The sequence below is a fragment of the Grampus griseus genome (genome assembly GCF_964374135.1).
Source record: "Grampus griseus genome assembly, chromosome: 7".
NCBI lineage: Eukaryota > Metazoa > Chordata > Mammalia > Artiodactyla > Delphinidae > Grampus > Grampus griseus.
The window spans coordinates 13463848-13487625 of record NC_139001.1 but is presented as its reverse complement, the minus strand read 5'-3'; the positions used below and the strand labels follow the sequence as shown (position 1 = coordinate 13487625).

Here is a 23778-nt window from a genome sequence, read left to right as displayed (position 1 = left end):
AAGAGGTGACGTCAGATAATTGTGGGGATTAGTTAGAAATTAATTTTGTCCTTTACTATATCTCCTTCCTCTGATTCACCAAAACTGGGAAGATCTGGCCACAGGCCCACTGAAAATAATTTTCCTCTCTATTTTTATAAGTTTCTTTATGCTGTTTGAAGTCCCTAAAATAAAAACAGTATATATCAAATACAAACTCTGAAAAATGCCATCCAGTTGCAGTTTTATAGGATCAAACAGCCCAGTTCCTATAAAACTCATAGTCTTATTGATCTTATTAAGTCGCGTGATCAACAGCAGGGACCAGCTTCCCAGAGCCATTTCCGAGGTCCTCGGGCAGGTGGCCACACGCACCTTCCAAAAATGTGAGCGCCCCATGGGCCCCCTGCATTAGCCATCAGGCCAGTAGGCAGCAGCCCTTCCGCAGAGGCCACATGAAGCCCAGCTGGGATGCTGCATTTGAAATCAAGCATGCTGAATTCATGAGATGCGGGCTAATCTTTGAAAACGGCAAAGTCTTCCAGAGGGGAATCGTTGCCTTGATTACACACTAGAACGGCTTCCTTTTTTCCAAATCATGAAAAGCTAAGCAGAGCCATGAGACTGGCATTTCTAATAGATCTAGTTAATGGTAGCTGTTCAATCAGGTACATGTTAGGAAATCTAAATCAAATGGACTGAATTGCTCCTCTTTCCAGCACACTAAACTAAAAAGCCCCTTGGTGGTGGGGAGAACCAGGGCACCTGCCTGCCCCTATGTGCTGTATTCCCTCATGGGCTGGACTCACCTTCACGGGCTTGGCATCTTCTTCATCGGAATTTTTGAATTCAATGCACACGGTTATATTTCGTGCCTGAAATTACAGAGAGGGAAAATGGACATTGTAATTTCCTGTTAGATAATAACATCAAAAAACAATCCAAGTGCCTAAAATAAGTAGCTTCTAATTAAATCTGAAAAATGCAGAATAGCCAAAATTCTCTTGTGGCATTACTCATAGCGCTCCGAAATAGCAGAAAGATTTGGAGAGATTATTTCAAAGGGAAGAAAAGACTCATATTGAAAGAGTGCAGGTAGGCTATTTTCAGAGTCTCTTAATAAACTAAAACTAAAGTTTGGAACAAAATTATTTAGGGCTGATTTCAGAAAGTTTTACTCATATGTTATAAAATGTGCATCCTCAAACACTTTTAAGGTGAAACTCATCATTGTCTCTCATTAAACATTATCTTCAAATGGTTTTCTATTCTAAAGTGTTAGTCTATAGTAATTTGTATTTGAACTTTCAAGAAACCATCTTAATATGGTCTAAATAGGGTGGAGAGAGAGGATGATATCTCAGAAACATATCATACCTTGTTGAAACATTTCTGGCTATCATACTTGAGGTGCTTGGGGTAAATGTAAATTTGATTTTTGTATACTCTGTAAGGACGGCAATACTTTGCTGAGTCGTAAACAAATTCTTCCACTTCCACTGTGGGTTCTGGTTGAGCCGTCACATTGAAAGGCTTGACAGGGATAAAGGACGATGTTACACAGTCTTTAAAAATCAGAAAAGAAAAGTTTGTCACTTGATATGATTGTAAGTGAACAGTACTTAACCTATTTTAAGATGAATCTACTCAAAATAGAAACTCCATGCTTGTATACTAATTTATGTTAAATTATGCTGGTCTGAAAACTTTGTAGGAGGTAAGCACGATAGATACTCAGTGATATATTTAACATCAAAACTGATATCTCAAAAGACTGGTAAATCTTTTGGATTTATAACTATTTTCTTTTTGTATTAAGCTTCATATAGAAAGTAAATTTTAGCTAGAGATCCTCTGAGCATACTAACCAGATATTCTAAGATAAAGACTAGCCCACTGACTTTAGCCGTCACACTATAAACATTGCTCTATGATGGAACAAAACTCCGTCCAGTGGGTTTATTACTGATAGTACCACTTGGTTTAATAGTAATTTTCCCTATGGAATGATTTTACAACATAGGCCCTAATCCCCCTCTGCATTAATAGTTACAATTTTATTTTTCTCTTCAGTTTTCACAATCTTTTAAAATCTAACCTTGTAAAAACAGCCTAAGGGGGGAAAAGACCAGTAGGAATTTATAAATCAAAACTTGTCACTAAGCAGTTTGGAGGCTGAAGTTGTGGCCCTGAAAGACAGCAAAGCCTTCTACCTTCCTTTACCCCATCTGGAATCTTCCTGTGTTCAAACAAGCAACATGGTTAGCTACATGCTTAGCTATATCGTTAGCTATATGCTTGGGAATCAGATTACAGGCTTTTTTTTTTCTTCAAAAATCAATTAGAATATTTTTATTATATGTTCAAATTTCTCTGATATCCCATGATATCAGAGAATATCATAGGATATTCAAAGAGAATATTTTAGCTTTCTCTTTTGTTATTTTTCTTTTCCCTAGGTAATAAAAGCCACCTTCCACAAATCAGGTAGAGGAAATGGCTTACTTTGTCATCTGTTTTTTCACACCGATCAATACAAAAGTGATTTGGAGCCATGATTTAAGTTAGAATGCTCATTTTATTTCATACTAAAGTGATTTGTGGAAAAGTCATAAGAATGGAAAACTTAATAGTGCTAATGGTAATTCAAATATCCTGTGGTAATAATCCTCTCCCTGTTTGTAGTTCTTTTTAGAATGCCTTTATTCATTCTTTGCGTCACTGAGAAAGTCACTAAAAAGTGTAATTTGAAGGAAAATAAAACCAAATAAACTAATCTCACCACTTAATAAATTCTGAAAAATCTTATTTATAAGTTAATAAAACTGCTTCTGAAATTTAAATTTTCACTAACATAAATAGAACTTTTGACCATATTCTGGAAAAGATATATGCTCTCTGTGTAATAACAGAGTCTAAAAACTTTCCGGCTATAATTACTGCATGGCCACTTGGGTGGCAACGTACCGTGTTCAGAGTAGCCCTTTGACAGCTCAGCGTGGCATTGTTCATTATGGGTTATTGGTTTATCAATCTATCTGAACCGGACTTCCTCATTTGCAACCCTTCAGGGTTTTGAGGATTAAATGATACAATTTAACACCCTGCTCGGTGCATGGTGTATACCAGATGAATATTAGGTCACCCTGAATATAGTTCCTGTCCTACAATACTTAGAGTCTGTCTTAATGGAGAAATAAGACATCCCAAATTTCTATAGGATAATGAATTACAGTTATCCTAAACCTTGAGAAAAAAATCCCCAAACAAACCTTTGTAACGAACCAACTATCCAACCAACCAACCAACTAACCAAAAAGCCACTAAACATTCAAAACTCTACAAGCAAGCCGTGACATCATCATCATACTTGGATGCTCCAAAGGAATGTTGTCAACAGCGATATCCAGGCTTCCAGGAATGGTCTGCGTTTTGCTTATTCTGTCAGCTCTGTGAAAGTATACCAGCACAGAAACACACACACACACACACACACACACACACACACACACACAGTGAATTATTCTAGTTGTCAAGGAAAAAAACCAGACAATGGTAATTCTGAGCTTTGATAAGGAGAAACAGTGGGACCCTAAACAATCTTGTGAATAATTTCATTTAGCTGGTTTTATTTTGAAAACTAAAATTTATGTGATTTTGCAAATAAAAATTAAAAATCAGGGAGGGGTCAAGTTACAGATATTCTGAAGAATGTTTTCAATTTATTTGCACCACTTCAGATAACATTTATATGGCCAAACGAGTGCAAGGTAAATCGTTAGTTTTGGTAAATGGTAAATATTTAGTTTTTGTTAACAGAAAGTACTAGTATTTGAACCGATTTAAATAATTCACTTTCGTGAGGAATTTTAAGAAGTTTTGAGAGCAAGGATGGTCTTTGCCACAACTGGTAAGTGGACAGTTTGCTTTTTCCCTCTTCACCAACAATCCAGGAGGACAAGGGCCCTTTCCCTGATCCCTAGTAAGTGTTTGTAGACCCTTCCTCACCACCTATCCCTGTGCCCACAGTCACTCTAATTCATGAGTCCTTGACTTTCTTTTCCTCCCTCTTTACTAAAACCTTCTCCCCTATCTTCTTTTATAGTAAGGTGAAAGTTGCTAAGAACAGTTTCAAGTGTCACCCCTCTCAGGAAATCTACTTCAAGAGGCAGCTCTTCCCAGCCTGTGAGAGCTAATTGTTATATTTTCAGTTATTTTGCCTGCCATCTGTCAAACACAGTCATTATTAAAAATGAAATTATATTAAACAAATGACATTAAATACCAAGGTAACTTAGTAACTGTTTTACTACAGGTGAGAGGATCCATGCTCTTGAGGTTATTTACATCTGTCTGTGTGGTGGAAAAGTTGGTGTGCACTTTTGCACACCAACTTTTGGTGTGGTGGTGATGGTGTGCACATTTCTTTCCAGCTCCATGTTTGGCAAAACCCCACTGGTAGCTTGAAATCAGCAATGGTAGGAGAATTTACACCATGGAAATTTGCCATCAATACAAATCAGTGTTTTTCCTCCTAGAGGGTCAGTGGTAGACATTTATCAGCACACTACTGAGAATAAATGTCATTACGTGTGAGGCATCCATGGAATAATTTGATGTCTCACCAGTATGGTGTTGGGTATTCTAGACGCCCCCTAAATGCCGTAGTGATAACTATCTTTGCTAAACACCAATAACATGGGTTTTGTGACAGTATGGTCTTCTCCTGTTTTGCCCATTTCCTTCTGCTCAGTGTTACAACTTTTCAGGCTTTAGTAAACTTGGGAAAAAGTAAAGAGGAAAAGCATTCTTAATTTCCACTTAGTGGATATAGGGGTTTTGACCATGATGTTTGATAAGGGGAAGGAAGGTCTCCCCCTGTAAGGAGTGGTCCTGTAGAATCACAAAAAAATAATATTGGTTCAATTCCACTTATTTTGTTTCCTAAGGTTTATTTTTTTCCAGAACAAAAAAGAACATTGGACAAACTTCCCTTCTAGTTAAATAGAAATATATCCTCTATTGAAGATACAGAAAATATTAATCAAGCTTGTTTCATAGTAATAAATAATTTTTGTTTTGGATAAACAAAATTAATTGATAAGGAATTGTTGACTCTTAGATGGGAGAGGCAGAGAGTTAATATTTGGGAAAGGGGCAAAGGGAACAAGAATCCTGACTGTGTCAGGGGACCAACAGTTTAAGATAAGCCACTTGTCATGAAAGATCTTACCATCATCAGATGCTGAATATATGGTGATTCATTTTAAAAATGTTGTGACTTTTACGTTTTTCTTCTTTTAGCTCTAACTTCCATTGTCTTTTCCAAAAGCATTTGAATGACAGAACTATTATGAATTATTGTATTCACAGCAATTAATTGCTCTGTGGTGTTTCATACATTTTCTAAAATCCCCTAACACTCCTCCTATTTAGAGGTGTCTATATACCCTTCATTTGAATCTAGGATCTGTGACAGTTTGACAGTATGTTATGGCAGAAATGGCACTGTGACAGTTTCCCATCTTAAGAAACTGGCAGTGAACATTTTCTGTTTGTCCCTCGGGACACTTACTCTTAGAACCCAAGCCATAGCATCTCATGGAGAGAAGAGCCAAGGTCTCCAACCCACAGCTCCAGTTGAGCTTCCAGCCAACAGCCAGCACCAACTTGCCAGTCATCAAATGCGCTATCTCAAAAATGGACCCTCTGGCTCCATTGGCCCTCTTCCAGCCGATGTCATATATAGAAGAGACAAACTGTCTTCACTTAGCCATGCCCAAATTATGGACTCAAGAGAAAAATAAGTGATGTTGTTTTAAGCCACTAAGTTTTGGGGTGATTTGTTACACAGCCATAGGTAGCTGACATAGTTTAATGCCTCACCCTCCTTCCACATCATTCTGGCAAATTTACTCTTACAGTGTCATTTGGGCATATGAGAGGTCATCTGCAAAGCATCTGCTTTCTGGAGGAGTATGGATATTTGGGAATCTGGTTATGGAGTATTGTTTATGCAGAGATAACAAATCAACAGCAGCAATGTAGCTGATTCATGTTAATTTCAAGAGTATCCAAAACATCTTACCTTCTATAATCTGACACTAGTTTAAGTAGGTCCTCAGTTGAAATCTTGTTGCTTTCTTGTCTATATAATGGTGAAAATCTTGAGTCTCTGTCCACATTTCCCTGGTTGTCCTTAAATACTGATCTGAAAGAAAACAATATTTATTCAGTTTGGTATTTGGCATGGGAGGGAGGGGAGAATTCTACCACTGAACCACCAATGCTCCCCTCTTGGTACTTGGATATTACTTACGAAGATGTATTTTTAAGTTGACTAAAATGATTCAACTTCCCATTTATAATGGAAGAAAATCCAGGAACTTATAAAATAAAAAGACATGAAAACTTCTTAGAAAAAAATTTCATTTATACACTGCATTTATTATCTTCAATTTCTTATTTTCAACCTGGTATCTAAAGTGACAGCAGCCCATATTACAACTACATTTATTTATGATTTGGTAACATGTCAAAGCCACAGAGTATTAGGGGGGGTGGAGAGGAATGGGAACACATGTTACCACTTTTTCATTATTTCCTGGGCAAGCCTGGGTCATGTCAGTTTGGGTGGTGCCGTTAGAATTTATGAATAATGGAAAGGGTATGAGGTTGTGTATGTGGGTGTAGAGAGCCAGACTCTTGAAACATTTTCATGGAGATAAATGTGCCCATGCCCTAAATTTTAGGGCAGAGACAAAGATAAAATGGAGAACACCTGAATGAGCGTTTTGTATTAAATAAAGAGAACACTGTGAACCTGAACCATTTATTTCCTTCCTTGATCCATTTCAATGGGACTATACAGATTTAGTTAAAATGCATAAATTGTTTTCATCCAAATAATACAGTAATGCCGGGCAACACACTTCCTGAAAAGCAAGTATACCTAGCATGCTTAATGTCGTTTTTCTTCCCCATAATTCATCATACTCTGTGTCTATCAAAGGAAAATTAGACCTATGTGTAACTGATTTTTCTTCAATGCTAGAGAAATGCTGGATCTTTATTTCTTCTAACTTAAGGACCTTAACGAGACTCTTTTACTACTCTTCACATTAGCCAAAGATTTCAATACACAGGCTGAAAAGGCCATTTAAATGGCTACCTGATCATAGAGCTTTAGTGTCAAATAATTTAGAAAATGGGCCAGGAATTTATCAGAATGATATTTTTAGACTCCTTCAACCTTTCTCCTCGGTTTTTTTTCTGTGAAGTAGTAACTGAAGGAAAAAAGGTCCCCTATCAAATAACACTGAGGGAGGAAGAATGAAAATATTTAACTTGAAGATTATTTTTATTTAAATATTATTCAGGGATTGTGTTTGAGTGTGTGACATTGTTCCCAACATGGGAGAAAGTTAAATTGAGTAGTATTTTTAAAAAATTTAACCAGTCACTTCAAATATATCAGTAGACTTGAGTTGTATCACTGGCTTTTGCTCTTATCCGCAGCCAGCTCTGTCCTGGAAACAGCTCACTTACACTGGACACGCTGTGAAGAACACAGCAGCACAGAGAGGCGCTGGTCACGGCACTCACACTCTGTCCCCACTCCATAAATACGGTAACTGGCAGGAGAGCAGAGAACTGATTCATTTACACAGATGGTTTCAGGATGGCTGGGACACCATGCCCTGTTCCAACTGCCAGAGTTGAGCAATGATCCATGTGCAGTGAAGGTCTCAGAGCCATGACGTTTAGAGTGTGATTGAAAAAAAAAATGTGGTGTTTAGCCTAAAGGAAAAGAAGCTTAGGTATCCCTGAGAGCTTCATTCATAAGCAGCATGAGGGACTTCCTTGGCGGTCCAGTGGTTAAGACTTTGCCTTCTGATGCAGGGGGTGCGGGTTTGATCCCTGGTTGGGGAGCTAAGATCCCACATGGCTCACGGCCAAAATAACAAAACATAAAACAGAAGCAATATTGTAACAAATTCAATAAAGACTTTAAAAAAATATTAACAAAAATAAGCAACACGAATAGCTGTGATATATAGAAAGAATTGGGCCCATTTTTTTGTGGCTTTGGAAGACAAAACATAAAAGTGTCAAGCAGTTTAAAAAACTGTCTCTCTGTGTGTGTGTGTGTGTGTATATATATATATATATATATATATATATATATATATGAAGAATTATTTAATCATTGGAGCTATAAAAGAAGAAAGAACCACTGTGGGACTTGAGTTTTTGTCACTGGAAGGATTTGAACAGAGGTTGGACAACCATCTGTTGGGTGTTGTTGTTGTGCTGTGTGCCTTCTATAAATGTATAGCTATAAGAATGAAATTTTTATTTTAGTCTTGTTTAATTTTAAAGAAAATCCAGTTTTTTACTCGGTTCCATTTGGAATGTTGCATGGGACAGAGAAAAAGGAATCAAAAAGCGTCCTGTCCTGGATTTAGGCACACATAATCCTGGGGGTGATACACGAGGAAAGAGTTTAACAACACGGCACATTCGTAAAGGTTGACTTTCTCCTGAATCAATGAGTGTACAATGCCCTCTGTAGCCATCTGAGTGCATTCTGTTTACCTACCCCAAATATAAGCTTTTTTGCTATAAAATGGTGCTACAGCTGGTGCCCAAAATAAGAATATGTACCAAATTAGTGCATGTTCTAGATAAAATGTTCACAGTGATGAGTGTGTGTTTTGCAGCTGGTGGGATGTCTGGATCGGGTAAAAATATGATTGTAAAGCTAATTGTCAGTTCTATGCTTTTTAGTGGCAGTTGATTTTAAGGGCCAAAGGGTTTTAGAGTCCACTCAAAGCTATGTCAAGAAATAAGCTGTAATCGAGAAAATATAATAGAAAGGAAAAGGAGCCAGAGAACCAGCGGTGTCAGTAGGGTAGTGGACTATGTCAGCAGGCTGGCTTATGTCAAAACGACATGAGTAGCAAGAGCCCTTCTCTACTTTGGTCAACATTTACTTTAAGCAGTTTCCACACTGTGGAGGGAAAATTAAAATCTTCTTTGGTTGGATCTTGTACTTGTTTTTGTGGTTAGATATTCCAAGGGGTCTATCTTGAGAACTGTGCTGCTAATCATTTTTCTCAGTTACTAGAGATGTTTATGTAAATGTAAATCATACATTTATGGGCACAAATTGGTGGTGTATACTGTTCCCTGGTCTACAACCAAACCAGTGATCAGGCATTCATGTAGCATGAACCTGTGGTTTTGTTGGCTTTCCTGCCCTAGACATAATTACTTCAATAGTTGGTAATGTTATCAGCCTCCCTAGAAACTTCATCTATCTTTCCTCTAGCACATTTGACCAAGACAACTTCAAAGTAGGGTTGTTACTGCTTTTCCTAACTGCTCAGGTTCTTTCAATAATGGGTAATTCTTTTACTTCTTTCTCCCACATTATTCTTCACTGCCCCAAATTTACCTGAAAAGGAGGCTTGTTTGGGTGGATATGATCTCCACAGGGACTTTTAATAATCATATTAAACTAATGGCTTCTAATAATGGCTATCTTTTATTGAATAAATCTATGTACTTGTTAATCCCTGAAATAGTAAATTAGGTATTAGAATTCCTCTTCATACATTCAAAAAAATTGAGACTATAAGTTCTTGCTATATTCACTGGTAGATAGAGTTGAGATAGGGAACCCAGCTCTGGCTCTAAAATGTCTGCTTATAACAATACTCAGAATAACCCTCAATCCTTAAAGAGAAAATGTGTTCACTATTATGATTTTGCTCTATTGGAATATTTCACTTTACCAAAGGACATCCTGCCTCTACCCTCTACCTGCCCCAACTGATTATCTCGTGGGAACTGAGAATACTTACCAACATGAAAAGTCTGACCTGTGAATTACAATTAGTTATCCTTTTTTTTGAAGCTTACAAGGAATAAAATGAATTAAGTTCATCATAAGGGTTCAGTATTTCTAACTAATATCTTTTATTCATGAAGAATATCCTAGCATTAGCTGTCCCTGTAGGGAGAGATATTAAAGGGGGATAAAATGATATTTATGATCTACTCTATGACAGATGCCTTTGCACTTGTGATTGCACTATTGTTCACAAGGCGGTCTTGTTAGTTTCATTCTGCAAATGGAGACCCTGAGACTCTGAAAGGAAACTTGACCAAAGCTACAATCTATAAGTGGTATCTGATCTGGACCACGTTTTCAGATTCCTGGGCCTGGTCTCTTCCTCCTCAACTGAGAGGGCTGCCTTGGGGCAAATGAATCCCTAGAGACTGCATGAGTCTACCTTGGTTTACCACTGCCCCTAATTCCACATTCCTCCTCCCTGTACCTGTCTCCAACTTTCAATAACTGCATCAAAATTATGAAAAATAGGGGTGAGTTTACTCTGGTTATGCACCACAACTGGATACTGTGAGACCTGAAAATGACATAGCTAACTAGTTCTCCTGTCCTTCTGGATTTTAAAGTTATTTGCATTGGGGTATAATCAACATTCAAATGGATACCTAATAGGCTGCTTGTTTTGTAGCACTAATTTATCTTTTTTAGTTCATTCAGATTGTCCATTGCTGACCTTTTCCCATATATCTATGGCAGGCACTTCCTCCTTTAAGAAATTCATGTACTGATAAAGACACAAAGAGACTGACAAGGACAGTAGTAATTGATGTTTAAACAGATCTGAAAGGCATTTTTTGTCCTTTATGCAGAGGTTATATGTCCAGGTGGATGGTTCCACCATCAGTGTTCACATTAACTCAGCATTTCTATCAGAGAGTCAACTGGTACTGAGAAATGTGGGTATGCTAATCAGTACCAAAATCAAAGAGAGTTCAAGTGATCAATTTGATGGTTTCATTTGAACATCCATATATAGACCCATGTTTTCTGCACGGATGAAAACATGCAGCTGCATAAGAAATCACAGTGCTTCCATCTGAATTTTATGCGCACCAAACCCTTGGGACTGATAAAACATCAAGAGTTTGTTAGACCAAATATACATAATAAAGAAGTTATGACTTGGCTTTGATCCTACCAAGTACCCACTGTATACCTGGTCATGCATACATTGTACACATGTCATGGTCCCAGTCTATTATGAGCTGGCTTGCTAAATTATCTTGTAAAACACATGTTTCTGGGGAGCTCAAGGTATTTTTGAAGATGAACACACTAGCATTCTTCTAGGTGTTGGTATGTTAAAAATAACAGGTAACACAGATGCGTTCAAAAATGAAACTTTCAATGCAGACAATAAATGCACTTCTATTCTGTTGGTTGCAATTGTCAACCTACCTCACCGCCCAAGCAAATGGCATGCGGTATTTCCCCAACTTGCTGCAGAACTGCCTGTTGGATTTTAGTATCTTTTGTGCATACTAAGGAAAAAAAATAAATATTGTTTAGAACATCACTGTACAAACAGTCCATGTAAAATATTAATAAATACTTTTCCGTGTTATATTGAAACTCAGTAAACTTCTGCTTTACTGGCTCACAGATTCTACCTTGTAAAGAGACAAATGATATCCTCTGTGTTCAAACTATTGTATAACGCTTTCTTTCTTTTTAGTTTAGAAATTTCAAATGTAGAAAACACCCTTACCTTGGAATACCAACTTTTTTTCTGACTTAAAAGGTCTTAAAATATTGAATGGAAAGAGTTATGAAATTTACATTCACAGGCTGTCCTATATTTCTTTTTATTTGTTATGATAGAGGTCAGCAAACTCATTCTGTAAAGTCACACGGTAAATATTGGATTGGCCTAAAAGTTCTTTCGAACAAACTTTTTGGCCAATCCAATATATAGGGCCTTGTGGGCCATGTGGTCTCTGTCTCAGCTTCTCAACTCTGTTGCTATAGCAGGAAAGACAATCTTAAATGAATGAGTGTAACGTGTTTCAATAAAACTTTATTTACAAAAATAGGTGACAGGCTGGACTTGGCCTGCACTCCATAGTTTGCTAAACCCTGAATTAAAGGATTCTCATAAATATGTTAAACACTGCCCTAAACTGTCACACATCCTCAAATTCAATTATTATGCATTATTTTCCCAATATACTTCTTTGTGTGGATAATATAAACTTTTTGTATTTATTTTCTATTAAAAAACAACATTCAATTATTATAGAAAATATGGTAATTGAAAAAAGAAACCAGAAAAAATGTCCTGCAGTTCCACCATTTAAAGAACTTATGGTATTTTCTTTCCTCTTTCTTTCTTCATTTAGGTGTTATTAAAATTTGGTAAACAACTATTTTACTTTTTCACTTAGTTCAGCATAAGCATTGCTGATGTCTTAGTAAACTGTATTCCCTTGTTTTCAGTCAGATTAATCCTAACTTTTCATTATTGTTAACACTTTAGTCTTTGGGGGTTAAAGTTTTATCCACATTTAAATTTATTTCTACCAATAGAGTCTCAGCAGAAATTGCAGGATCAAAAAACATAAGCTGAGAATATATACTTTAAAAATTTCCTGTTTGATACTCATTTCACTAACAAGGGAATACTTCAAGACTTACATTTATCAAACTTGATAATTCCTCAAGGCAGTGTGATTTTATTTCTTGAAAGTAATTGAAATTATTTATAAAAAGATCATGCATTACCTTGTTGGAGTCTGGATTTTTAATATAAGGTTCAGCACCACTTGCAATGTTTCCCATCAGTACTTTTTCGATTTTGGCCACCAAAACAATTTCAGAATGTGGATTGCTTACAGAAAATATAGCCTATGTACAAACAAAACAGCTAATAAGCATCTAGGAAACCACACTGAAGACATTTACAAAATTCTACTTTTTTTTTTTTTTTTTTTTTTTTTTGCGGTACGCAGGCCTCTCACTGTTGTGGCCTCTCCCGTTGCGGAGCACAGGCTCCGGACGCGCAGGCTCAGCGGCCATGGCTCACGGGTCCAGCCGCTCCGCGGCATGTGGGATCTTCCCGGACCGGGTCACGAACCCGTGTCCCCCGCATCGGCAGGCGGACTCTCAACCACTGCGCCAGCAGGGAAGCCCCCCAAATTCTACTTTTTTAGAGTACAGCTTTAAGGGGGATTTTTATTTGGAAAACTGCTCATCTTATGTAATCTATTGGTAAGAAAACTGGAACTAGCATTTTCCCTCCCATGATAGATAAACAAAAGTGCAACCTGCTTTGGAAATTTTAGCCATTCCTCTGGAAATCCCTTGACATGAGGTTCTTCTGATTGTCTTGGAGTGACAGTGTCTATGTTTCCATTTTCCAAAGCCACGGAAGCCCCTGAGAGCATCTGCCTGACAGCAGTGTGGTTTAGATCCACGTGGAAATCAGCAGAAATCTTCCTGCTGTTTCTGAGGTCATAAAGTGCCACACTCACAAAAAAAGGCTCAATCTTTGGAGAAAAAGAAAGAATTGATGGTTTTGACATAAAATCATCACACAGGGGATAGCCTCCTTAAGTATATTATTTAATAAGGCAGTAGATAAAATACTACTATTTATATATAGTAGAATATTTCTATATATAATATGCTATATTATATGTAATAGATATAATACCATATATTATATTGCATGTATTATATATTTTATATATAACATATAAAATACAATATTTGTAGGCAAGTTCCCAGAATCCCTTCCACTATCAGGTTCCTCAGATCCCAGAACTATATTTCATTGGTTTCTTCATTCTACTTTTCCTGCCAAATATTCTTTTTCATACGTTGTAATACATGTATGATTCAACCTTACAAAACCTTCTAGTTATTTCCTTTACTCTCTCAGAAATATCTGCAATGTCAGTATCCCTGATGATGCCTCATGATCTGACTCAGGTTATGCTTTTGGGGGCAGTAATACCCCAGTGTGACATTTGATTTTCATAGTTCATTACATCAAGGGCACAAAAAGTCCACTTTCCCACGACTTTAGGTAATGTTAACCTAAATATTCTGGTCTTGTTGGCATCTTCCAGTTTTCTCCATTATAACGTCACCATTTTCCCTTTGGTAATTGATTAGCCTTTTTGGAAATATTCTCTGAGATTACACCAATGTCCTGCTACTCATCAAACCCAATCCACCATTTGTAACTCCCACTGGAACCAACTACCACTATGATGGCTACCAATGGTGACCTTCTAGTTCCATCATTCTTTCTACATTAGTCAATATTTTATTGTAACAATGAGCTTTCCTTTATCCCTCATTTTTTATTCATATATATATTTATATACACATACACACATAGGTACATATATATATATATATGTATGTATAGACTCATGGATTGCTATTTTATTCAATAAATTTCCATCTCTTACTGTCGTTATTTATAGTGATACTCGACTTGTCTCAGACTTGGCTAGAGGTACACCCCTCAGTGTAGCTCCTGTGTCTTTACGGCAGATGAGCATCATTTCTGGAGCACCTCTTTCTTTACCCAACAAGATGTTCCAGGCTCATCTTACACTTTCCATGTCCCAGCCATTCCTCCAAAGAGCCCTGGCTCCTGTTAGTGGGGGTGACACTTAGAAACCAAGATCTGGGTGCTTGCTATCTATGCTCATTGTTTCTGGGACACACACATATACATACACATACACAATAGTCACAGCTACAATGATGTCTCTATCTCTGTCAGTACATGAATATTTATTAAAAACTCATGGGTTCATGTCATACCTCCATTTCCAATCCAAACCCTCAAAGGTTCTTTCTAGCCTTTCCCTTTTTCATATTTGCGAGTATTTCATCCAATAGTGAAAAACCTGACTCATTATCATTTATTTACTTATTTGTTCAATTAGTTTACTTATTGTTCAGAGTAACCAGTCTCCCAACCATAGTAGCTATCTAGCTATCTCCTGTGCACCAGCCTGCACAGTGCCCCAGGTCCTGACAAATCCAAGGGCGTGGCACCTCTGCGCCTCCACGTGGCTCTCTCCCCCGCATCATCTGGAATTCTTATGCTCACTCAACTTCCAAGCCTCTGTGTGATTGCTCCCTTAACCTCTTACTACCGTGCTAAGAAGGAAGAGGAAGATGTGAAGTAAAGGGCAAATGCGAAGGTAAAGGAAGACGGAAAGGGAAGGGAAAGTTTCTTGCTTGAGTTTTAAAGAAGTAGAAATTTGGTAAAGGGGGAGTTATAAAGGGCTTCTAGTAGGTGGAGTGACATGGCAAAGTCACAAAGACATGAAAAAACACAGGTTTAGAGTGAGATCAGAGTGGAAACAAAAAGTTAGGATGTGTTTGCAGAAGATACATTTGAGAAACGTTAGGAAGGTACAACCAAAAGGCTTGGAAATCCATTGCTTGTGTGCGTGGGTTGGTTAGTTGGAGAGAGGGTTCACAAGGGCATGAATAAAAGAAAATCCCCAGGTTTGGAGCTATAGGAAACTAAGTGAATGACAATGCCATTCACTAATATATAGGATGAGGATACAAAGATGAATTCTTTGGTACAGAGAATCGTCTGTAAGACTTTCCAGGAGCAGTTGGACATATGAGTTTTGAGCCCAGTCAAGGAAATTGGGCTGGAGATCTGAACCCAAAAGATTAGGGGATGTGAGTGCCTATTCAAGGCATTAAATAAAAAGAAGAGAATCAGAATGGCATCTTAGGAAATATGAACATGCACAGGATAGAGACTGGAGTAGGGAAAACAGCTTACAAAGGAGATGGGGGAGTGGAGAGAGATTTTTAAAAACAAGCTGCTAAATTTTTTTTAATGCTGCCAGAGTTATCAAAGACACAGAAGAAGAAAGATTTCAGAAAGAAATAATTTTCAACTAGAAAAATGTCAAATGCAAGAGAAATTAAATAAAACAAGGACTGAAATAAATATTGGTTGGCCAAAAAGTTCACTCAGGTTTTTCTGTAACATGGAAAAAACGGACGAACTTTTTGGCCAACCCAATATATGTACATGTAATTATATACACAGACATATATATATAAATACACACATGAATAATTATATACATACATATATATGTAAATACATACATATGTAATTAACTACAGGCTTCTGAAAATGAATATACTTATAAAAAGTTTTTTAACTTTTGTTTATGTTACTTAATCTTGAATTGATGCCTCCTGCCCACCAGGATTCTGTGGATAAGCAGGTTACATACAAAAAATACATTGTGACCAAGTTCATCACTGTACAGACTCACTCATGCTGTGGATTTTGCTGAATGTTTAATAAGTATCGTGTTCTTTGAAATGCAGGATTATGGCGAGTTTATAACAGGAGTATTAGTTTAATTCCTTAATATTAGCAATACCTGCCAGCTCCCTTACTGTTACAATTACACATAAAATAAAATTCAACGCATTCGTTTTTAAAAATAAGACAAAATGGAAAAGTTTCATATTTTACCAATTTAATTTAGTTTAGAAAAACTCTTGGTTTGTGGCAGTGGTAGTCTGCTAAGAGTTGAAAAATACAAAATTATGTGAAAATAACTCAGGTAGGAACCCCAAACACATTGAAGGTCAAAGGAAAAAAATCCTTATTAAGTTTTTGTGAATTGCTGCCTTTTGATTTTCATTTCTGCTTCGTGAATGGACATAAATCACCTACTTTGATAATCCATCAGGAATTAAAGCTCATATGGTGCTTCACTTATTTCCTCCAATCCACCTTTTCAACTTAAATGTCACACCTTACCGTTTTTTAATTGGAGTAAAATTGCTTTGCAATGTTGTGTTAGTTTCTGCTGTACAATGAAGTGAATCAGCTATATGTATACATATATCCCCTCCCTCTTGGACTTCCCTCCTCCCATACCCCACCCCTCTAGGTCATCACAGAGCACCGAGCTGAGCTCCCTGTGCTGTACAGCAGGTTCCCACTAGCTATCTATTTTACACATGGTAGTGTGTATATGCCAATCCCAATCTCCCAATTCATCCCACCCCCTTTCCCCCCCACCATGTCCACATGTCCGTTCTCTACGTCTGTGTCTCTATCCTGCCTTGCAAATAGTTTCATCTGTACCATTTTTCTAGATTCCACATGTAGGCGTTAATGTACGATATTTGTTTTTCTCTTTCTGAATTACTTCACTCTGTATGACAGACTCTAGGTCCAACTACATCTCTACAAATGACCCAGTTTCGTTCCTTTTTATTGCTGAGTAATATTCCATTGTATATATGTACCACATGTTCTTTATTCATTCATCTCATTGGACATTTAGGTTGTTTCCATGTCCTGACTATTGTAAATAGTGCTGCAATGAACATTGGAGTACATGTGTCTTTTTGAATTATGGTTTTCTCAGGGTATATGCCCAGTAGTGGGATTGCTGGGTCATATGGTAGTTCTATTTTTAGTTTTTTAAGGAACCTCCATACTGTTCTCCATAGTGGCTACATCAGTTTGCATTCCCACCAACAGTGAAAAATGGTTCCCTTTTCTCCACACCCTCTCCAGCATTTATTGTTTGTAGACTTTTTGATGATGGCCATTCACATCTTACTTTTTGAATCACCAGCTTTTCAATAAAGTGTTGTTTAGAACCTTCAAAGCCTAACAAATTAAGTCATAGGTTTCTGATGTTTAGAATTCTGTACTTCTCTTTAAAAAAATTCAAGAACATGGCATTTTAAATGTAGCTCAGCTGTGAAGCAGTTTTATTAGTTCAGATTTTTGGAATCAATTTTTATTTTCAAAGAAATATTTTATACTCTAAAACCATCAACTTGAATTTGGTTTTCAACTGACTGACTAAAAAATAACATGCTGTCAAGTATTGTTTCCCCATCGTGAAAAAGTCCTTTTAGGGTGTCTTTTTAGAAGCTCATTCATTAAATGCTACTGAATTGCTGGCTCTTCAGCAACTTGGAGAAATATTTCAATTAATTTAAAAGCATGCTCACTGAGTTACAAACAATGAATTTAAAAATAGCGACATTAATGAGTATCACTGAATAATCACACAAAGATTTTTTAAAACAATGCCATTACATACAAAATTGCACTTGAGTTCAGGTGAGGCTGTTTTCTCGGTTTTTTTACATTATTGTTTATAAGCACTATGAAATTATTCTTAAAATTCTTTTCCTAGTTTTTAAACATGTGTATCAACTGTAAAATAAATTAAAAATAATACAGACATACAGAGCACTTGGAATTGGCTTATTCCTATGGCCTGACACATAAGAAAGGGCTCACAGAAGCTGCTCTTTGAGCTGCATGTGCTCTCTTGCCTGGCGAGATTGGCCCAAATACACACATTTAGCTTCTGAATATGGGCTTTAGAATAAAGATACGAAGCCATGTGGAAGGAGTCATATGCCCCTGGCACTGGAAAGAAAAGCCCATTATCTTTGAGTTTCCGTTTCTAAATTTGAGCTTTTAATCACACTTAAAGATGTACCCGGTCAAAAAAAGCATTTATTTTTATTTAATAAAATTTAGATTAAGTGACATTATAATTTAGGTTAAATTTTCCTGATATTTCCAAATATAGTTTCAAGAACTAAGTTTCTAGTTGTTTTTTTTTTTTACTCCCAAATGAAAGTATGTTCTGATTGCTCCTCCTAACATTTTCACTCCAAGGAAGTTTTTTCTGCTATAGTCATCCTCCATGTGGCCACATCTACCACGCTGCTCTCTGGCTTCTTGTTATTCAGCTTCTCAGCACCATTCCACATAGCTGACCCTTTCTCTCTTGGCGTCATGACCCACTCTTTCCTGGTTTATCTCTACATCCATGAACATTCCTTCTGATTCTTCTCTGGTCACTTCTCTGTTCATCCATTAAATGTTTCCTACACACACAGAAATTCCTACATGATTCCCTCTAGGTCACTGTCTGTACCAGACTTCCAAATTTGTATCTCTGTTCATGCCATGCCTTTGAGTTCCAAACTTGTATTTGAATCTGCCCACTGGCCATCTCTATTTGGATATCTAATAGGCTGATTAAGCTTCACATATCCGTAATGTACTTCTCGGCCTGTATCCCCCAAATCTGCTCTTCCTCTAGTCTTGTCCTCTTAGTAATGGCACCACCATGCGTCTAAGTGTTTAAAGCAAAGACTAGGGACTCAGCATTCAGATTTCCCTTCCCCTTATCCTGTATATGCAACGTATCTGAAAAAACTGTCAGTTCAATTTACAAAACAGCAGTCAAATCCATCCATTCCTCTCCCTCCTCCTTGCCAGCCCTAGCGCAAGCCGTGATGTGAACTATAGTAATAGGCTTCTAACTGCTTTCCCTGTTCAACTCTTGTTTCCTCCAATCCATTCTTCTAATGAGATGTTTTAAAAACACAAATTAGGTCACACCATTTTAATGTGCTTTCAACTCTTGAATAGCCTCCACTCACACCTAGGATAAATCCAAACTCTTTGCTACAGCTTATAAGACCCTACCTAATCTTACCCTGTACTGTTTCTCCCACCGCATGTTGGTCTGCCCTTCCCCTCACTATCTCCTTTCAGTTCCCAGAACTTGCCAAGACTTAACTGTCTCAGGGCATTCACGCTTGTTCTTTCTTCTGCCTGGAATCTTTTGCCCTGACCTGACATTTTATCCTTCTCAACCTTTGGTCTCTGTTCAAATGTCACCCGCTCAGAGAGGTCTCCCATGGCCCCCCACCTACAGCAGCCTTCTTCCCAGTTCCTCTGTATCACATCTCTTTATATTGATTTATTTTAAAGAACTTTGCACAATGTGCAATTATCTTGTTAATTTATTCGTTTCCTTATTTACTTCGGTCCTTTTCCAAAAGAATCTAGTCTTCAAGAGGCTAGGGACCTTGTTGATTTCGTTCCCTGCTGTTTATCCAGTACTTAGAACAAGTCTGGGTCTAGTAGGTGCACTGAATAAATATTTGCTGGAGAATGAGTTAACTCAACTTCAACTGCTTTCAGTCTCACATAACCTAGTGCACAGTTACAGTTATAAAACATGAGGAAGCTTCATTTTGGAGGAAGATTCTTACTGGCAACTAATCTCAATTTTAGCTTACTTGTCAACAAGAATCTCACAGGTAACATTGAAAACATCAATACCTTGCATGCATTGTATTTACAAATTTCAAAGCAATTTCCCAGATATTAGAATAAGAGTTAATATTTAATGAATGCTTGCTCTGCGCCGGGCACCATATTTAATCTTCACAACGGCTATTTGAAATAGTCTTATTATTTTCCCCATTTTCAGAAGAGGAGACTGAAGTTAAGCCACTTGCCCAGCGTGGAACAACTTGTAAGTGGGAAAGTCAGGCATTTGTTACTTGATTCTCCTCATTCTCCTGAGGTCCATAGCATGTACCGTTGTCCTGCTATTACACCAGGAAGAAGGGGGCTCAGACAACCAGTGAGGTGCCTGAAGACCCAAGGGCAGTAGGTTACAGTCTTTCGAAAGAGTTCACCCATTTTGCCAGCAACTCACTGTCAAACTAACGAGGCTCGTTTTACTACATCATAAATAAAGGCATGTACAGGATTGTGTGTGCAATCTGCAGAGAAAACTTAATGCTGTGTCTACCTTTTAAAAGCAAATGTGGCTTGTATCATGGATCTGGAAATAAGTTTTCTTCTTTAAGGTGAAAGATGACAATTGAGGGATGCTTTATGAGAAATGAGGACAGAACGCATTAACAAAGAATGAAAGGGAACACACCAATATATTAACAATGATTTTTGATGTTAGGATTATGAGTGCTTTTTATTCCCTTTTTTATAGTTCAACCTTTAATAATATTTATGCTCACAAAATGTCCCCTTCCCACACATACATTTACAATTAGTATAGAATTGTCCCCTAGAATACTAAGAGTGAAATTTCAAGAGAGCCCACTTGGTAAGAAGAGGAATCTTGTATGGATTTAATGAGCACAGTGATGTTTCCCAAATATCAGTGAAGCACCTTTTTTTCCCTACCAGTTACGTGTATTATTTATTTAATATTTATATAGTATTATTTTACTTGATTCACTATTTAGCCTTGTCATAAGCAGCAGTAGCTGTGAAAACACAGGGTTGATTTGCTCATTATAAATATTCTCTAATATACATGAAAATTAACACATAAATATTAAAATAAAAATATCAATTTAAAAGCCATCTCAAGTTCCAAGAAGATACAAACAATATCTTTGGAAACTCTGAACCACTGTGCTGATTTAATGGAAAGAACCCTAGAGCATAATCCTTTCGATACTTCTTTAAGTTAAAAGGGAAATTCTATGGCAGTGTCCTGACAATTCCACTTCATAACGTGTGCATTTTTTCATGTGGAAAAATGCTGTCAATCATACCCTTGGTACAATTGAGGGTGTGAACTCAGTGCCTGGAAAGATCAAGAATTGAATAAAAGATTTTAACGAGGGTGGTGTGATGTTGGCCGATCTATAGGATGTAACAGAAGAGAAACTTACATTTGTTGCCGGATCGTTTTCATTCTCTGTAACACATCCCTGGAGACTTAAGTTGAGAGCTTTACAAATGATCATGATTCTCTTAGCAGCTTTTTCTTCAAATGGTTTGATCACAAACTCAGGTTCTAAAAGATCCTTCTTCTGAAGTTTCAAGCTCTAAAAAAGTTTGGGAAGTTTTACTCAACAAACACCCATCATAAGAAAAGAGATTCTAAATTATAAACCACAACTGTACGAATCAAGTTCATGTCTGCTTAGAGAGAATTCCGACTTACATCTATATCTGGATCCAGCAAGAACAGATTTAGCCTCTCCGCGTTTCGAGTTGCTTTGACAATCTCTTCAGTTTCTGTGAGGTACTACAGAGAAAACTGTGTTAGTTCTTAGTATCTAAATAGCCAGAAACTTACGGCCCAGCTCCATCCACACGGCCAAGAAATAGCCCCTTAGTATCAGCACTGCTTTAATATCATCCATGAACACTCCACAGTCTTATAGAAACATGCTTTTGTTTTCTGACTGTTGTGTTTCTTAGTCTAAATCTTAGAAGAAAGCATTTATATCTTTTCCATGAAAGCAATAAACAATAAGTAATTCGAATTTATTTTCATAGAAAAATGTCAGCTTTATTACTTTTGTGAAGTCTGGGTGTAGGTTGTTCTCTGAAGAATCTGTTTCCTCCGGTGTGCATTCACACGTTATAGAATTATCCAGGGAATCTTGAAAAGATACACCAAGACTGGGTTATTAAACAGTTCTCATGAATCATTCCTTTCTCTAGCCTGTGACATGTAACAACTGGGTTAGACTCCAGAGCGATGGGGGATGGATATTGGTGAGGAGGTGGCTTCACTGTGTCCTGGCTCTAGTATTCCGTATTGTTAGATGAACTGGGCCTGGAAATCAGATGTCCTGGTGCTCATTTTGGGACACTCTCCGTGACACCATCCTGTGCCCATAAGAACTATGGACCCTTACAATACTACATTTATACTTGAGGTTGTTTTGTCGCAGTTCATTAATGCATACTAAAGTTTTCTTATATATGAATATATTTTGGATAATTCTGACTCTTAGGCCATCAATGTAAAACCCACATTCTAGCTTCAGTTAAACTCTCTAAGACTCTGTAAACATTAATATTCTAGTTGATCATTAGTAAGCAAATCATGAATGTAAAACACTTACTATGATATATGGCAGTTGTATTAAAGTCAACCATAATTTTCTTCCTTATTATCTCATGACTCTCTCATATGATACACAGACTATCAGAACTTAAAGACTTAAAATAACATATCATGTGTTATGAAAAATGTCTTAAAGTAATTTTCCTTTAGGATCACTGACTCTGAAGGTGAACTTGTCTTCGATGTGGCTACAGACCTGTTTTCTCCCCTACTTTTCATCCTCTCTTTCCTCTCTCTTGTTCTCTTCTCTTTGCTTAGCCTGGATTAGAATTATACGAAAGAATTAGGATGGGCAGAAAAAAAAATCTGTCTTATAAAAATCTCGAATACCATGCAAAATTTATGGAACTTCCACGACTAGGCTGATCTCAGTGGGGTCAAAAGCACACGTGAAAGATGCCTTTCAACTAAAAGGAAAGAATGCATATTTGCCATTACAGATATTATGTTCATTAATTAAATTTAATGAAAGGCTATAAAACACAGAATCTCCCCTCTAACACCCCATCAGACATGGGTATATTTTTAATACCGCTGACCGATGGTTCCTAACATCATTGGCTGGATGTCAGCCTCAAAGCATTGCCTGGCAACTCAGAATCATACCTCTGTGTGGTGACTCTCACTACTGAGTAAAAGTAAAGGTTTATGGGTGATTTCCCGGAGCGAATAGCTCAGGGTTGGAAGAGCTACACCTGACGGCTACCAGGGTTAGTAGCAGCTGAAATGAACCAAATGCGCACTTCGCGAGGGAAGGGAGGCGGGTGTGCAAGCGCTCACCCAGCCCCAGCTCCGTGAGCTCGGCGCTCCTTCTGCCCTGAGGGGGGCCCTCAGGACTGATCTGCAGGATGCGGCTGAGGGTGTGGATCCACTCCTCCATATCTGACTCCGTTTCAGCCGCCAGCACAAAATAGGTCAGGTCATTCATTTTCAATTCGAAGGCATATTTTCTTAGTCTGTTATTCTGTGGCATGAAAAGAAAGAAAAACACCAGACACCAAGTCTTAGAGAGTGGGAGACGCTTTTTACGGGGTCTTTCCTCATGAGTAGATGGCCTCAAGGAGATCTTCCAAAACAAGACAAAAATTTAGCTGGATAAGAATCATTTCGTTTGGTTTCTTTCAAGCCTTTTTGTACATTTTTCTTGATTGGATGAGCATGTTGGCTCAAAAATTTCATCTTCAGGCAGGT

General features: G+C 37.4%; 1 protein-coding gene across 4 annotated transcripts in view; it reads right to left on the bottom strand.

The window, feature by feature from the left end:
- DOCK10 (dedicator of cytokinesis 10) overlaps window positions 1–23778 on the bottom strand; it is a gene marked incomplete at its 5' end in the record, with an annotated part of 280108 nt that overhangs the window by 78378 nt on the left and 177952 nt on the right. For all 4 annotated transcript variants that reach the window (XM_082658291.1, XM_082658290.1, XM_082658292.1 and 1 more), the window contains 11 exons: window positions 789–854; window positions 1357–1544; window positions 3350–3429; window positions 6068–6190; window positions 11297–11379; window positions 12620–12742; window positions 13162–13383; window positions 21398–21553; window positions 21673–21756; window positions 22031–22116; window positions 23368–23551. In XM_082658291.1, the coding sequence (XP_082514417.1) occupies window positions 789–854; window positions 1357–1544; window positions 3350–3429; window positions 6068–6190; window positions 11297–11379; window positions 12620–12742; window positions 13162–13383; window positions 21398–21553; window positions 21673–21756; window positions 22031–22116; window positions 23368–23551 (1395 nt within the window). The remainder of the gene's footprint in view (window positions 1–788; window positions 855–1356; window positions 1545–3349; window positions 3430–6067; window positions 6191–11296; window positions 11380–12619; window positions 12743–13161; window positions 13384–21397; window positions 21554–21672; window positions 21757–22030; window positions 22117–23367; window positions 23552–23778) is intronic.